The sequence below is a fragment of the Passer montanus genome, unplaced genomic scaffold (assembly GCF_014805655.1).
Source record: "Passer montanus isolate IOZ18808 unplaced genomic scaffold, ASM1480565v1 scaffold69, whole genome shotgun sequence".
NCBI lineage: Eukaryota > Metazoa > Chordata > Aves > Passeriformes > Passeridae > Passer > Passer montanus.
This window is the reverse complement of record NW_024372036.1, coordinates 1,127,335-1,144,338: the sequence shown is the minus strand read 5'-3', so window position 1 is coordinate 1,144,338 and position 17,004 is coordinate 1,127,335. Positions and strand designations below refer to the sequence as shown.

The window sequence follows — 17,004 nt, the reverse complement described above, 5'->3', positions numbered from 1 at the left end:
GAACAGAGAGGGCTCAGGAGAGACACTGAGGCTGCTCCCTCCTGCCCACAACAATGAGCCTCTGGATTTTATTTATTTTTTTTTGCAGCCTCCCACAGAACAGCACTGAGTTTGTTCTAGCCTGAGTTAAATCAGTGAAATGGTGTTTGCATAGCTGGGTCTCTCTCAACAAACATCCCTCCTCTGGACTCAGCTCCACTGCTAAATGGGAGAGAGCCAGGTGCTGAGTGGAGCACTCCATCCCAGTGATCCACTCTGATTTTTAATGTGGTTTCTAGCTCAGTTTTGTGCTGCTCTAAATAGCTGTTTTCAAAACAATTCTGCTTTGGAGGGGCTCATGATAAGCAGTGCAGGCTGACATCAGTCACCACCACATCCTGCTGGGGCCAGGTGGCACTGAGCTTCATCAATAATTAAAGTAAGTCTTCAATTCTACGTGGTAAAAACACAACAATCTCCATCTTTTTGTACAACTCCATCACAGAATTGTCTGCCTTGCCCTTCCTCAGGCATTGCTGCTCCTGGAAACCACAGAATCATCAAGGCTGGAGGAGAACTTCAAGTCCCACCATCACCCAGCCTCACCAGCATCACCCCACACCCTGTCCCCAAGGGACACATCCAGGTCCTCCTGAACACTCTCACAGACAGTGACTCCAAACCTCTCTAGATAGATAATTTAAAGATAAATTAAATAAATTCACCACTCTTTCAGTGAAATTTCCATTTCCAATATCCAATCTGAACCTCCTCAGGTGCAACTTTAAGCCATTTCTGCTCATCCTCTCACTTTGGACATGGCAGAAGAGACTGACCCTTGCTAAAACCTCCTTTTAGGGAGTTGTGGAAAACAATGAGGTCCCTCCTGAACCTTCTTTTCCCCAGACTGAAGAACCCCAGTTCCCTCAGCTGCTGCTCCTAAGATTTGTTTTCCAGCCCCTTCCCAGGACACACTCCACCACTTCAAGGTCCTTCTGTGATGTGAGAAGCCCAAAACTCAACACAGAAGTAGAGGAGCAGAGAGTACTGAGATGGTTTGTGCTAAAAATCACATTTTAGAGTCTCCTGGACTCACAAGTAATTCAGTACTGGGGGCTACACTAAGTTGTTTCTACCTGGAAGCAAAGCGGGGTAATAAAAAAATCAATACATGTCTGTATTTATAGAGAATGAACTTCAAGTTCTGCATCCCTGAGAAGAACAGGCAGACCTCTGCTGTGCCCTCTCTGTGAACTCCCTAAAGATGTGAAAGTCTGCCTGAGGTCACAAATTGTACTTTTCTTGAGAACTGCTGGCTTTTGCCTTCCTTTCACAGATGGACAGTCTCTCAAAGCTCCAAATAACCACTGATCCTGGACCATGGCCTCCAGTAAGGCTCTTGGCTGCCACTTTGGTCTAACAGTGGTTTCTGTTCAGGTGTTGGCTCATGCTTTGAAAGGTGGCATCTGTTTTTCACTCAGCATTATTGAAGGTAACTGTTGGAAATAGAAGTTGCGCACAAAAGTGAGTGCAGCTGCCATATAACATTGTAACTTTATTTTTTTTTCACCTTACTTGTGGAATTAAAATGTTAGAAAGTTTCAGGTGGAAATTTTGGGAAGAACAGAGGCAGCTCCCTGCCTTTCCATTGGCAGGAAAATCTTGCCAATCCAAAGAATCCCAGAATCTCTGAGGCTGGAAAAGCCCTCCCAGCCCACGGAGTCCCAGCTGTGCCCCATGGCCACCTTGACCCCAGAGCACTGAGTGCCACATCCAGGTGACACCTCCAGGGATGGGGACTCCAAACCTCCCTGGGCAGCCCCTGCCAAGGCCTGAGCACCCTTTCCATGAATAAATTCTTCCTGATATCAAACCTGAACCTTTCCTGGCACAGTTTGAGGCCATTTCCTCTTGTCTTTGGAGCAGAGCCTGATCCTGGCTTTTCCTCCTGTGAAAGTTGTGGAGAGCCATAAAGTCCCCGCTGAGCCTCCTTTTCTCCCTGATAAACACCTGGAGCTCCCTCAGCTGCTCCTGAATTCTCATTTCCAGGGATTACAGCTGGAAGAAAACCCACTGTCTGGACTTCCAGGTAGCTCCCTTAGGGTCCACCACCTGCCTGTCCCTTTGGAGCACCTCCTGGAGAGTCCCTGAGGCTCCTGAGGAGGGAAGCAGCGTGTGGTGTCATGGGCTGGTGACCACAGGAAGGTCAGGACACCAAGGACTTATTGTCAGACTGTATTGATATCCCTGGGTGTGAGACGAGGTAGTGAGACAAGAAGGGAGGTTTATGAAAAAATCAATATCAAATTTGTTTTGGTAGGGCTTTACGAGGAGACCTTTTAAAAAGCATATAAACCAGCACATCTTCAGAATCAATTTATACTCTGTCATATCCCTCCTGAGGTCTGCTCTCTGACAAAAATAAGATAGGTAAAAAATGTAAAGTTGACAAAGCAATTAAAATAATGAATGCACTGTGTTTGGGAGCTGGCACCAAAGCTGTGAAACAACGACAAAAAGGCTAAAAATAGAACATGTGGTATATTAAATAGACACATTTTAAATATTGTCCAATATAAGGTTTTAAAATAACCCCCAAATTATGCACTATTTCTATGCTAAATAAAGCACATAGGAATTAATAAGCATAAATATCTTCACGCTGTAAAAAGTGCTATATAGATACAGTGATAAATACTGCTTGTAATACACAAATCAATGAACATATATTTAAAATTCAACCTTACAGAATCTGCTGACTCTAAATAAACTTCTGTTCAACAGTAACTTTATTTGCTTAGCCAACTTCTGCCACCTACTTCTCCTTTTTTCCCAAGAAACTTTCAGCATCCTTCTAATCAAAGAAAGATCTACAGTATGTAACAACAAATAATTTCTGCCTTATAATTGCATCAACTCTATTTTCCAAAGTTTTCTTTTATCCAAGTCTTTAATCTGGAGAGGAAATGAAGATCAGAAAGTGTGAAGTAAACCCAAATTAGAATTCAGACACATCCTATGCAAAATCAAGACAAAACTTGTGTCTGCCTGAAAGAATTGAGTGGAAAACACCTGGATGATGAGAATTTATGACAGCTAATAGTTTTAAGATCTAGGTTAAGATAATTGTATATACTTCCACATCTAGTTTATGTTGCTGGTTTAAGATAAGCATATATACTTTCTCTAGACTAAACAGAGAAGGGAAACTTTCAGAATGAGAATCATCCAGTTTATCACAGATATCTACCTTCTTTCCTTAAAGAAAGGAAATCCTTTATGACCCCAGAATAAGTATTTGTGATTCTATTCAAGGTGACTGAAGTCAGATTAATTAAATCCCACTTAAAGTCTATCAATTACAGACCAAGAGCAGCAATTACTCTCTTCTTCCACACAGCAACCCCAGAGACTCCTGTGTATTCTGGTTAAACCACATAATATGTTTTCCCTTAGTGGGTTTAAATAAAAGTAAAAGAATTAAACAAATATAGAAGTTTAACAGGCTTAAGAGTATGTTTCTCACAGTAAAATAAGCAAATCAAAAGGATCAGTAACTGTCTGCCTCAGATGTTGGTCAGTTTCCAATACTGATCACATTTTCACATAAATTGACTTGGGCTTTAGCCAAATATAAGATAATTTCCCTCATCTCCATCTCTGCTTTGCACCTCTTTATCTACCACCTATTCCAAATCCAACTGTTTCACAGAAATATTTCCAGGCCAACATGAATCCTTGCTAGGCTTTCAGCTTTTGGATCTTTCTACATCCTTTGGAGAAGTCCAGAAATGTAGGTCACAGTTTTCAAAGACTCTTTCCAACACAGCTGCCTGGGTTGACTGTAGGGTTTGCACTATGAGATATTTCCTAATCATTGCCCCTATTTCAGCACTGGGGTCTGCTTTGTGCTCTGGTTCCTCATCCAGTTAATCCAGTTTATTATCTGGAATATTCCTTTGCAGGAATATTCTCACTCCATTCATCTTATTCAACAGTTCTGGAATTTCTTCTCCTTCCAGTCCTCAGGCTTCTGGTCTTTTGAGACCTCAGTCAAAGGTGGGTTTAAGGGACAAATCATCTCTCAGCAGAATCCCACAACTGAGCAACAGTTTCATCAACCACCATTTCAAAACTACTGTCAGGGTTAAAGACCACAGAATAAACTGGTTCTTCTTATTTGAGATCTAGGGTTTTAAATATATACCTGTGTGCTTTGCAAGTTGTTGTCATATTTGCCAATCTTTGGGTACTTGTGCTAGAAAGTGAGGTAAAGAGCTGAGAAAATACAGACCAGCAAAATCATTTGGATGTCAATAAGCAGTATGACATCACCCAATCAGAAACACACATATTAAAGTCTATTTTGACTTGTTGATCAGAAAAGTGTAGTCATTATGGTTGGTGTTGCTGTTTGGGTTTTGCTGATCTGGTGGTGGGTCACTGACTAATAGAAGCAAACACATTAAACAGGATTTTCCTGCTGTTTCCAGCAAAGCAGGTCATTCATTTATGCACCACTCAATGCTTCCTCCATAGAAAGCCTGGAGATTAATGGAACGGAGTCATGTAAGTAGAAGTGCACTATAAAAGGATAATAAATGGAGACCATTCTCCTTTCTCAGTGATTTTCCTTTTCAGGACACAGTCAGTTGGTTCTTGTCTTTCCTCCACTCATGTGGAACTCACTTTAGATGTGAAATAAGGTGACCTCACTCCCACTCTCTGATTTCCTGATAGCGAGAGCTAAAAGCAGAACTTGTTTGGGAGACTGTGCATAGAAAGTACTGAGATGGGAAAGACAAACAGTCCTGCCAGTGGCCTAAAATGTCATATGAGTTTTATTGGAGACTTTTAAATTAGGAGACACCTTGGTGTCAACTAAATGAGTCTCTTATCCTCCAAGGGTTGAACAGTAACTCTACCACTGTCTGGTTTCCCTTGTTGTATACAGATTTTGACCAACTTTTCCAGTATTAAACTGCTTTATAATAATAAAATTGAGATTGGAAGGTACCTCTGGAGGTCACCCAGTCCAACCCCCTTCCCAAATCAAGTTTAATTGCATGAAGTTGCTCAGGGATGTGTCAGGTGAAGTCTTAAAGATTTCTACATGTGGAGATCCCACTGTCTGGGCCCCAGCTTCAATATTTCACCAGGATCTCATGGTAATATTTTCCCCCAGCTGATCAGAATTTCCCATATCAAAAATTCCCTGTCCTTGTGTGCACGTACTTTCTCATAATTTCCTGTATCAAGAAATCCTGATCCTTAACCTTCCTTCTGCCCTCAGTACTCTTCTGCTTCTTTAGGAGAAGCTTTTTACCTGTTCCGAGATCAAAGTTTTCCAGGCTGGTTAAGCTGTGTGTCACAGCCACCTTTTCCAGACACTTTCTGACATCTAAATTTTATTTAATCTAATCCCATTGATCCTTCCTTAAGCATTGTACTGACCTGAATGCAACAAGAGGTTGGTGGTTGTTTTTAGGGAGATTTTTTGTGGTTTTTTTTTCTTCAGAAAACCCCCAAATCTCCTTTTCTGTTGCACTTGAAAAGCCCTGGCAGTGCACATGTACAGCCCAAGGCAGGAAGGGCTGGAGCAGCCTCCTGAGGAAGGAGTTAAGTTCAGCAAGAGCTGAACCAGATTAATTTCTGTGCTAGGATTCAAACTGTGTTCCCTGTGGGTGGCACTAGAGGGGAAAATCGCCCTGCCAGGATGGGACAGCAGTGGCAGAACTTCCCTGAGACCTGGGCAGGATGAGCATCCTGCCAGTACAACGGGAATCACCACTCTCAGAAGAAATCTCGCCACCATTCCAGCTGGTCTTGAGAAGCCAGATCCTACCAAAAGTTGGACATGGATGTGGTAGAGAGTGGGGAGAGGCAAGAATGGAGGCTATGAGTTTGCATAAAGGATAATTTTTCTAACTAACTTAAATTTTGTCATATTCTGTTTCTTACATTTGAAAAATGAAGGATCCATGAAGTCTCATATTTCTGTATTTTTCCTACATTTTCAGAATAAAAAGGAGAAAGTTTTGCCTAATTATGCCTGTAGAATACTATAGACACAACAATTAAACAGTGTGAAATTGGATCCTTGCTTGCCCTTTATCTTGGCCAGAGAATAGACTGCAGTGGAGAATCTTTTCCATTTTTCACACATTAATCATATTTGTGCTTTGAAACAGCCCAGGAAAATACTGTCCTTAGGGCTCAAAATATTTAAAGAGGAAATTATTTTTGTCTATACAGAGGCAGCAGAAGTTTTAAAAGCTTCTGCCTTTGCAAAGCAAACTGAACAGTGCAAGAGGCAGCAAGTCTTCATTTTATAATATGTCAGGTTTGTATAAGTGTTGTGTTTGTAATAAAAATATGCACAATACGACCAACAGAGTTAATTATTTTTCCTGTTGGTGACTTGAACACCAAAGCAATGTTCTTCTATAAATGGCTGTTGTTAACCTGTCTAAAGTCTATTGCATGGACTCGATCTCAGCAATAAAACACAATCTTCAAAGGATGCAGCCTCCCCATAAATTTACCTTTACCCCTGTCCTTTTCTCTTTCTTCTCACTGATGCCTGAAAACTGAGTTTGCCTTTCTGCTTGAATAGCAGACTTTTAGCAAAGTTATTTTGCAGCCAGGGCTGTGACTGATGGATGAAGTTTTTAGGGCTCCATACCTGCAGCTACAGCACTTGCTACTTATGGTGGCAGAGGAGATGATAAAGACACAGGTCTTTTATTTATTCTCCTCCTCACCCTAATTTAAGGCCTCTCCCTCTGTCAGCTACTTGTCTCTGCCAGCAGTGAATCAAACAAGAACTTCCCTGGGTATATTAAGTGTATCTGCACAGCAGTGCTGGCATTTGAGCAGCTCTGCAGCAGGCTGGTTTCACTGCACAGCAGCTCTGAATAAAACAGCTTTTTAGCTCACAGTCCATTTCAGAATAAAAGATAACAAAGCATTTTGTTAGAAATAAAGCTGAGGGAACGTGTCCTATATTAAATATGTCCTGAGGGCTTGCATTTGTTTAAAAATGTCCAACTTGGCTTCTGGAAACTGAGCCCCAAGTGTGATCCCTGCCTCACTCAGCACACAGAGCTGCTACAGAAGATCTCTGCAAGCCACAGCTCCTGCTGATCTGCAGAGCACTGGAACAGAGACCCACAGATACATGTTTACCATATTTATACATATATCTGTGTGTGCATGTGTATATTTCTATGTACACACACCTGCATGAAGGTAACAGTAGGATCATGGAATCACAGAATGGTTTGGGCTGGAAGGGACATTAAATATCATCTGTCCTGGGGGCAGGGACACATTTTAGAACTATCCATGCACACACCACCAAATAACAAAAAGTAAAAACACCTGCATGTGCCTCTACCTGAGGCTAAGGTATGGTTCCATGATGGTTCATACCCTGCATAATGAACACCACAAAAATACAGCAGTAAGATTCTGTTCAGGCCAAGAGCAGCAAAAACAAAGCAACTGTTCTTGTCATTGTCCATCTCTGAGGTGCTCCAAAAAGTAACCACAAAATAGGAAGGTTTGTGTGTGAGAGACTCACATGGTAGAGAATAATATTTTTAGCTGAGGATGTTTATTTTCTTGTGGATATAAATATAGGAAAAAATGTTGCTAGCAAAGCCCCAGGAAGAAGCACTGCAGCTTTGTGCATGGAAAGTATCTGGAGAAGGCAGCAGCACCACCTGGTGTTCTCTCCAAGCCCCCAGAGAAGTGCCTGATCCCCACTCAGAGCTGTCCTCTAAACTGACTCTTTCACCCACTGAGTGCCATAGAAATGTAGGAACTGTGATGGAAAATCTCCAGTTAGTTTACATTTAAAGGTTTGCTAAAGATGGTTTGGTTTGCTACAATTATGGAATTAATGGATTTAGGAGACGGTAATCCCAAAACATAAATCAGAGAATCACATGATGGTTTGGGTTGGAAGGGATCTAAAAGAGCACCTTTTTCCAATCCCCTACCTTGGGGACAGGAAAATTTCCACTGCCTGAAGCACTTAATTGGAAATTTCTGGAACAATATTTTCCTTGCCTATCAAACCAAGATTGTATTTTTTACCTTCAGTAAGAAGTCCTGCTTAAAACTGAAAGCCAAACCTTGGACACAACCTAAATCCAAACCTCAGATATAAAATAAATAAGTATTCTTTTCAATCCACATGAAAATAAATATACATGGGTATTTAGAGAGAGCAATTGGCCCTTGTGTTTAAAGATTGCTGAATTTCTTTGTGATTCAGACAGGAAGAAAGATAACCTGATACTTAATTCAAATTCCCTCCTGTCAATTTCTCAGCAAGTAAAAGCACATAGAGCTAGATTGGGCAAATATTCCAGGCATAAATAAGCCTATTCACAAGCAAATATGTTTGTTTGTAAGTCATTATGTTCCTTCACACATGAATACTCAAGGCAAAAAGGCAGGAACTTAGATGGAAACAGGGTAAATGAACACACGCCTCCAGCTGCAACAGGGCTTGTGCAGCTGGTCCTGGAAAATGTAACTTGTTACATGCTGAACTAACCAAACCTTGAAAAATACTCCATTTCAGCTGTATATTTTGAAATTATTTGTGAGCTAATGCTCTGCAATAGGTTTTAAACAAACATTTGATATGTGGGATAAACCAAACTCCACTCTCACGTCTCTCTGTAGCTCCAGGATCTCCCTTGGACCTTGCTGAGGGCCAGCAAAGGGCAGGAGAGGAAGCAGCAGGGAGAAGATCAAGGACTGGGGTCTGCAAATGCTGCGTGTCAGCCCTGCACAGAGGGGCTGTGGCACTTACTGTGGGGTAGGGGTGGGAGCAGAACACGGTGTATTTCCGGATGATGCCGTTCAGCTTCAGGGGAGGCAGCCAGGACACAAAAACCGTGGAGGCCGAGGCAGCAGCTGCTTTAACTCCAGCAGGAGGACCTGGAACTGGAGAAGCAAAGTGTGTCAGAGTGGCCCAAGGCAGGTATTCAATCATCCCAGTGTAACAGAGGAGTTAAGGAAAAGGGGAATGTGCTGCTTTGGTGGCTGAGCCCCCAGGGACTGAGATGGACACTCTGTGTTAGGGAGCAGCCTCCACACTGCCCATGCCAGGGAGAAGGTTTGGGGGATGTGACCCCATCCTTAAGACAGGAGAAATTCTTCTTCAGAGAGTCCCAAAGCAGAACCTGCCACTGATGGTTAAACTTTTGTGAACTATCCCCTCCCTATCATAAAATGAACCCAAAGGCAGGTATTCAATCATCCCAGTGTAACAGAGGAGTTAAGGAAAAGGGGAATGTGCTGCTTTGGTGGCTGAGCCCCCAGGGACTGAGATGGACACTCTGTGTTAGGGAGCAGCCTCCACACTGCCCATGCCAGGGAGAAGGTTTGGGGGATGTGACCCCATCCTTAAGACAGGAGAAATTCTTCTTCAGAGAGTCCCAAAGCAGAACCTGCCACTGATGGTTAAACTTTTGTGAACTATCCCCTCCAGCCTGCATAAAATCATAAAATGAACCCAAGAATGGTTTGGGTTGGAAGGGAACTTAAATATCTTCCAAACCCCTGCCATGGGCAGAGACACCTTCCCCTAGACCAATGACCCCATCCTTAAGACAGGAGAAATTCTTCTTCAGAGAGTCCCAAAGCAGAACCTGCCACTGATGGTTAAACTTTTGTGAACTATCCCCTCCAGCCTGCATAAAATCATAAAATGAACCCAAGAATGGTTTGGGTTGGAAGGGAACTTTAATATCTTCCAAACCCCTGCCATGGCCAGAGACACCTTCCCGCAGACCAGGTTCCTCAGAGCTCCATCCATCCTGGCCTTGGACACTTCCAGGGATGGGGCATCCACTGAGAAACCTGTGTCAAGGCCTCATCATCCTCACAGTAAAGAATTTCTTCCCCAGATCCAACCTAAATTTCCCCTTTCAGTTTGTATCCAAATGCACACTTGAAAATATCTTGTCTGTGGTCACAGAAATTGCCAAACAACACTTTATAATAAATGGCCAGCTTTGAACACACAACCCATGCCAAAGTGTTATAAATAATGCACATGTGGACAGTTTAATGGACATCCAGAGCAGAGCTGTGAATTTAATGAAGTGGAGGGGAAAGGAGCAGTTTGCACTGCCTGATGTGACCCATGGGCAGCACGTGCCATGATATGTGAGCAGACATCTCCCCACACAGAATCCCTGTCCCTCACCCTGCTCTCAGCAGCTCAGACCTCTCTCTGGTACTGCAGAATATTTATTTCTCTAATTACAGTACATAATACATAATAATACGAAGTTACCACACAGAAATAGCTAAAACCCCCAAACTTCCTGTCTAAAACCATTGGAAGAGCTTCAGTTTGGGAATGCTAAAATCTTGCTGTGTAATCTTAACTACATCCCTTTGCAGCCCTGCATTTTGGGAAAGGTTTTGATTTCATGAGCATATGCTGTTTTTCAGACACACATTACACCGTATGATGCTCTCCAGCTTTGGAAACACTCTTTTACTAATGTGCAAAATTGCTAGATTTATTTTCCTGCATGCTGGAATATCACATTACACACAAGATTGTACTTAAACAAGACAAGGGCTACATTTAATATCAGAATAAATGGGTTTAAAATTTACTAAAAAATAACGTCTTGCGTCAAAATATTTCAAAATATATTTTAAAATCTGCAAACATAAATAATTTGAAAGATATTTGAGCACTGTGTGTGGTCAATATTTATATCAAATTATGACAATAGATATGTTGTATTGATAATTGCTACGTAGGTTATTAAAGTCAAAATGAAACAATTTTCTGGACTTTGTTCTCTACAGATCTACTGCTTTGTGAGGAATCTGATATTTTTGTCTGCTTTCAAGTAAAACCGCCAAAGTGTTAAAATTTCTACTGCAATTACCAGTGCAATGCTTGACCAGCTTTCTTTACTTTCACAGAAAACAGTTATTGTGCAGTAGAGGTACAAAATCCCTTGCCCTGATATTTGTAGATAAATTCTGAATTTTTGTTCTACCTCAATTAAGCAAGCAGATATTACGCTGCTCCAGAACTTTGCCCATAAAGAGAAGTCAGCCAGCCTGGGATCTAAATTTGCTCGTCTTTTGTGCAAAAACAATGTGAGGACACCCTCAATTTTATATCTGCATAGGTGGTCTTGGAAAGATGTGAGAAAACTGACAGGCACCATTCATTGCAACTCTCTGGATGTGCATTTTCTATTTATAGTGTGCTGAGAGAGCTAATTAGGCATCAAGTGAGAACGCCATGATGATAATTGCATGCAAAGCCAGCCCCTCGCTGCAAAGGGGCTAATTCAGTTAGCAGCTCTATCCAATGCAGAGTAAATATTGATGCTTGACAGCATCCAACTTGTTATTTATACCCAGCTCATTAGAAATGCTATTTGCTCCTGCTGCTGAGGAGTGAAAGCTGGCTCTCCAGGGTAATTACCTAACCCACAGGAGGATTCCTTTATGGATAGCAATGTTTTCTGGAAATCACTTCAAATAGATGGATGAGGTTAATGCAATTTATTGTTAAATCAGGGTGTGATCTATAGGGACAGGTTCTGATGGTAATTGGTCATGGCTGTCGACTGTTGAGGGATTAACTGAGAATTCATCTGGCATTTTCCAGTCATTGGGCCTATGTGGGAAACATTCCTTGGCATTGCTGTGTTGCTCTCTGGTGTGAGATCAGCAGAAAGAGGGGCCAGAAAGAAACTCAGGAAGCCATTTAGTAAAATTTTCAACCCAAGGACCCCTGCACCTCACTGGGTTGGAGTCGGGCAGCAGTTTTTGCAGTGTTGCCAAAATTATTCTGAAAACTCATGTATTAGTCCTCTTTTTGCTGCACTGCTGGGCTGTGCACATGAAAGCTGTGTGTCATTCCTCTGTGTGTGTGGAAGTGTTTACATTTCCTTGGCAGGAATCCTGCAGAATCTCATCTGGTGCTCCACAGACCCCCACTGTTCTCTGTCCAGAGGGTAAAGTCATTGGTCAAACCCATCCCCTGGACCTCATAAGAGCTATCGCAGCATTTCTTACTAAACTGGGTTCCTTGGGCATGTGGAGAAGTCGTGGTTGGGGAATGTGGTGCCTGTCTGACCCTGGAGAGGAAAATCTTGAGCCTTGCCAAGCAAACTTGAGGTATTTTCCCTCATTGCCACTGCATCCCCAGCCTTTCAATCATTACAAGACAGCAGTATCAGGAGACCTGAGCTGCCTTATTGAATTCTCCCTGGACCTTTATTTAGCACACTGACTCCCACAGCTCCCAGAAAGACAAACTGAATTTGCACAATGCCATAGATTGGGGTTTTTTTCCCCCCCTAGTCACCAGGGGTAAAACTACAGTGAGAAGCTGAGGACTGCTTCTAAACAACTTTGCAGCTTTCCAGGGAGCAGATGTGGCAAATTTAAGATCAAAGATGGCCTCATTCTCCAGCTAGCAAGGCTTTGAAAAACACGGAAATAGCATCCTGCTTTCATGTGGAGGAGAACACTTTGTATTCCTGACAGTGCAAGTGAAATGCTAAAGCAGAGCAGGCAATTATCCTGATACGGCAGGGCTGGGAACCAGCATTTAGATGTGCCAGATAATGGGGAGGAGCTCCAGGAACTTTCTCATTCTCCTTTTCATAAGCAGAGAGATTATCACCATTTTTCTTCACAGTACCGAGCAGCAGGGAGGCAAATGCACAGACTGTGGTGCATTTAAGAGTGATATCACAAATAAATCAGAAATGTGAGCTTTGTTCTGTAACAGGGTTTTAATTCTGCACGACACGGGACTATTCCATTGCTGGCTGCACTTAGAAAAACCAAAATAAACTCAACTCCTGACTGCTGCCTGTATGTTCATATAAATATGCCACCTACAATGTCAGACAAAACACATCCACATGTGAATTTTACTCTGAACAGGCCTCATATTAAGCACATCATTTCTATCAAAACCTGCCAGTTTCCCAAGGGGAACATTTACTTTTCTGTGCCTTTTGCTTCTTAGTCAAAAAGATAAAATTGGAGATCATTACCAATAGAAAAAAAGTGCATTAAGGGGTCATCAAGGGCAATTTTTCATCCCAGAGCTCTGTCACCCTCATCATCTGAACCAAGCCAAGCAGAGTTCTGCTCCAAGGAGTACTGAACATGAACCTGGCTGGATTTCTGCTTAATCATTTCAGAATAAATGTAAAGCTTGCCAGATGCTGTCTGTGCTTCTCGTGCCAATGGCCAGGAAGCTTGGTGTCCAGGGAGAGGAAGGAGAGGAGGAAAATCTCTTTGGATTCAGGCAGAGGGATTTGGTACGATTTCCCCTTCCTTCCTGCTGCAGCTTTTGCCTGGCTCTGAATGCCAGAGAGCTGGAAGCACAGCACTGCTGCAGAAATCCTCCTGTGCCACAGCCAGCCCAGATGCCACCTCTGCCAGACCCCCAGACCAAACTCCCAGCTGCAGGAAGCTTTCCTGGGATGGGGGCTCTGGGGTCTGTGTCCTCCCCTGGTCTGCTCAAGGTCAGGGCACTGCTGCCAGCCAAGGTGCTGTGTCACATTCCAGGCTTGTTCAGGCAGCAAATTCCTTGTTGCTACCGTAGTTTGCTCATGTTGCATTTGCAGCACAGGAGCAGAGAGGGAATTTGTGACACATGCTCCCTCTTGCTGCAAAACAGAGAAGCCTTTCAAACTGCATTTTGATCACAGCAGGGAAAAGAATTGGAAGAGCTGCTTTAATTTTTAATGGTTTATTAAATCAAGTCTCCAGGTAAAGAGGATGAGCAGCTTATTAGAAACTGTCAAGTGGAAAAGGTAAGAGACAAAACCAGAATGAATTTTTAAAAATTGGACATTTCCTCTTGGCTTATTTTTTCTACCAGGAGGAATTCCAAAAGGAGCAGCATTTTTTCTGAAGTCAGGTCTCAGGAAAACTGGGGGGAAAGCTAGATAAAACCCATAAATATGATCACATTGAAAGGAAAGCTCATTTCTTGAAAGCTCATTTTCTATTATTTGCTTGAGTTGTTCTCATTTCCTTTGCTGATCAGCAGCAGTGTCTGACCTCTGGTGTCTAAAATCAGTATCAAACATTACAAGAAATCAAAGTATCAAGGCATTCCATCCAGGATTCACTTGCTGGGTTACCCTCAGAGATTTCAAGCCTGCTGAAGAAATTTTGGGTTTGACGTCTTTAGCTGAACACCAACAGAGAAGTCACAGGAGGCCCCAGATGGCTTTTCCAGCAGCACTGGAAAATGCTGCACCATTGATTTTACAAAGAAAAGTTTCCTCTCATGTAAAAGAAAAGAAAAAAGAGAAAGGAATTAATGATCAGCTATGGCCTCATAGCAATAATGATGTGGAGGGCTTGGCAGCCACTTAAAAATATCCCAGATTTCCAGATTTTATTAGAGGATGGTGGAATATCTTGTGTCATAATTTTAGCCAGAGAAGGTCTGGGAGCAGAGATTCAAGGTTTCCAGTTCTAAGCTCTGTTAGGATCCCAATTAATTTATTTCACATGCCAAGGAAATGCTTAAACTAAATTCAGGGCAGAATCTTTTAAGTGCACTGGAATTAGTCCTCCTGAATAATCCTCTACAGAACATCCTTAGAAAGTGGCAGTAGAAATGTCCCTTTTTCTGAGGAATGAGGCACCTGTTTGGTGCACAGAGGTTGGCAATGTGAATGCTCTTTTTCTCTTTAACTTCCAGATCCTTCAGGATGTTTAGATCCAGGATTTTGGGTTTGGCTTATGCTTAGCTGCAGGTCTCTGTATATTCCACTCAAAACCTTTCCTGCCCTTAGTAAAAAGTTGTGAAGCTGAAGCTGAATATGAAATCATTGTATTTTCTGGAACACCTTTCCATTTAGTTTTCTGGGCAAAGGATTTAATGAATGGAACCAGTGTGAGGCATCAGAAAATCTCTGGAAAGTTTCATCAGGTTGTCTCAGGGTGAGTTATTGCTGAGCTGCCAGGAGGAGTAAAGGTGAGAGAAGAGCCTTTGCACAGCTCCCCTCATCAGGGCCCGTCTGATCCCAGGCATGGAGACAACAAGAGCCACCACCAAGAACTGGGATGACCAAATGAGGCTGGGCCGGGGGGAAGAAAAGAGGACAAAAATGATGAAGGAAACGATGGAGGAGGTGGAGAAGGAGGAGGAAGAGAAGGTAGAGGAGGAGAAGGAAGAGAAGAAGGAGAAAGAGAAGGAGGAGGGGAAGGAGGAGGAGAAGAAAGAGGACAAGGAGGAGAAGGAGGAGGAGAAGGAGGAGCAGGACAAGCAGGAGGACAAGGAGAATGACCGGAGAAGAAGGAGGAGAAGGAGAAGAAGGAGAAGAAATGTTTGAAGCTTCTGACATGAACCAGATATCCCCAAGCCCAGCCTGTCCCCAAGCTCCTGGAGCAGTGTGGGACACTACTCCTGGTTCCTGGTGGATTAAATCCCACCCCAAGGATCAGGGCTGAGAGCCTTTGTGTTCAGAGATTTCAGGGAAGGTTTGCTATGCTGGGATCTACTTGACAAAAAGTAACTTGAAAATGCAGCATGTGTTTTGCAGTTCTCTTACATTCTAGATTTTACATCTTAGATCTTTTTTCATTGAAATAAATCCATCTACTTCCAAGCACTAGGTGTCTCAAGAGCATCTGAGTCAGGACCTGGGCGCTCCAAAGTAATTGTTAGAGGACTTTAGGCTGATATCAGAATGTTCAGTGCTTGAGACACACAAGTCTAGAGCTGAGCAATTTCCATTTACTGCATTCCCTGGATACAGCTACAGCTGGGGCCAGGTGACCTTACAATGTATGGACATTTTAGAATGAGTCCCTTAATATTTAATTAGAAAAAAAATTAATAACTTTATTCACATCATTTTTATTGGAAAAAATAGCACAGGATTCATCAAGTCAGTTAATTTACTGAACCTGTTCTCTTGTCACTTTTATAAATCTTATTACAAATAAAAAAACTGGCATGTATAGTCATATATTCACGAGTGACCAATAAAGTGGATAAATAAGAAAGGAAAATCCATTGACTAATTTCCTTGAAAACATATTGTATAACTCACAGGAGAATTTACAAATTAAACATTATTCAAGTAACCTCATTGAGAGGACTGTGGGCATTTTTATCTGTACCATAAAAGGTCTTGATCCAGTTTTTCAAAAGCATTCAGGGGATCAAAAAATACATTTGTACATCTCACAGTATTTTCAAGGCATTAAAAAGGGTTAGGGACAAAACCTCCCCTGAATTTGGAATTTTAGTGCTCTAGAAATAGATCAGTGCATGGCAACCTACTGAGGCAACCTGAAGTAATTATAATAGTTACAGTTAAAATAAAGTGATTATGGAATCTCACGTGTCTGGGTCTGTGCATGATTAAAAGTTTCTTAAACTTTCAGCATTAGGAATTGAATTTGCCATGCTTTGGTCTAGGAACAAAGGTAAGACATTTTTGTTCTTTATTTTGCTTTTGAAGGAGGAGGTATTTGGAGGATATATATATATATATATATATATATATATATATATACTCGAAAAAAAACATTCTTAGTGGGATCTAAGTAATGTAAGATAGTTCCAGAAGAGTCTCTCCTTCTTTCCCCATTTTTGTAGAATATCAGAATGGTTTGGGTTGGAAGGGATCTCAAAGATCATCCAGTGCCAGCCCTGCCCACCCTGCCAGGGAACAATTCCTCATTCCCAAGGTCCCATCCAGCCCTGCCCTCTGGCAGTGGGAGCCATTCCCTGTGTGCTGTCCCTGCATGCCCTGGAAATTGTCTCTCTCCAGCTTTCCTGGGGCTCCTGCAGGCCCTGCAAGGCCACCCTGAGCTCAGCCCAAAGCTTCTCCTGTGCAGGTGAACAATGCCAGCTGTGCCAGCCTTTCCTGCCAGCAGAGCTGCTCCATCCCTCTGCTCATCCTGGAGCCTCCTCTGGGCTCTCTGCAGCAGCTCCAGCTCCTCCCTGTGCTGGGACTCTCCAGGGCTGAG

General features: G+C 42.5%; 1 protein-coding gene across 4 annotated transcripts in view; it reads right to left on the bottom strand.

The window, feature by feature from the left end:
• Positions 1-17,004, bottom strand: part of DSCAM (DS cell adhesion molecule) — a 439,507-nt gene that overhangs the window by 68,866 nt on the left and 353,637 nt on the right. For all 4 annotated transcript variants that reach the window (XM_039729460.1, XM_039729462.1, XM_039729461.1 and 1 more), the window contains exon 20: positions 8,810-8,943. In XM_039729460.1, the coding sequence (XP_039585394.1) occupies positions 8,810-8,943 (134 nt within the window). The remainder of the gene's footprint in view (positions 1-8,809; positions 8,944-17,004) is intronic.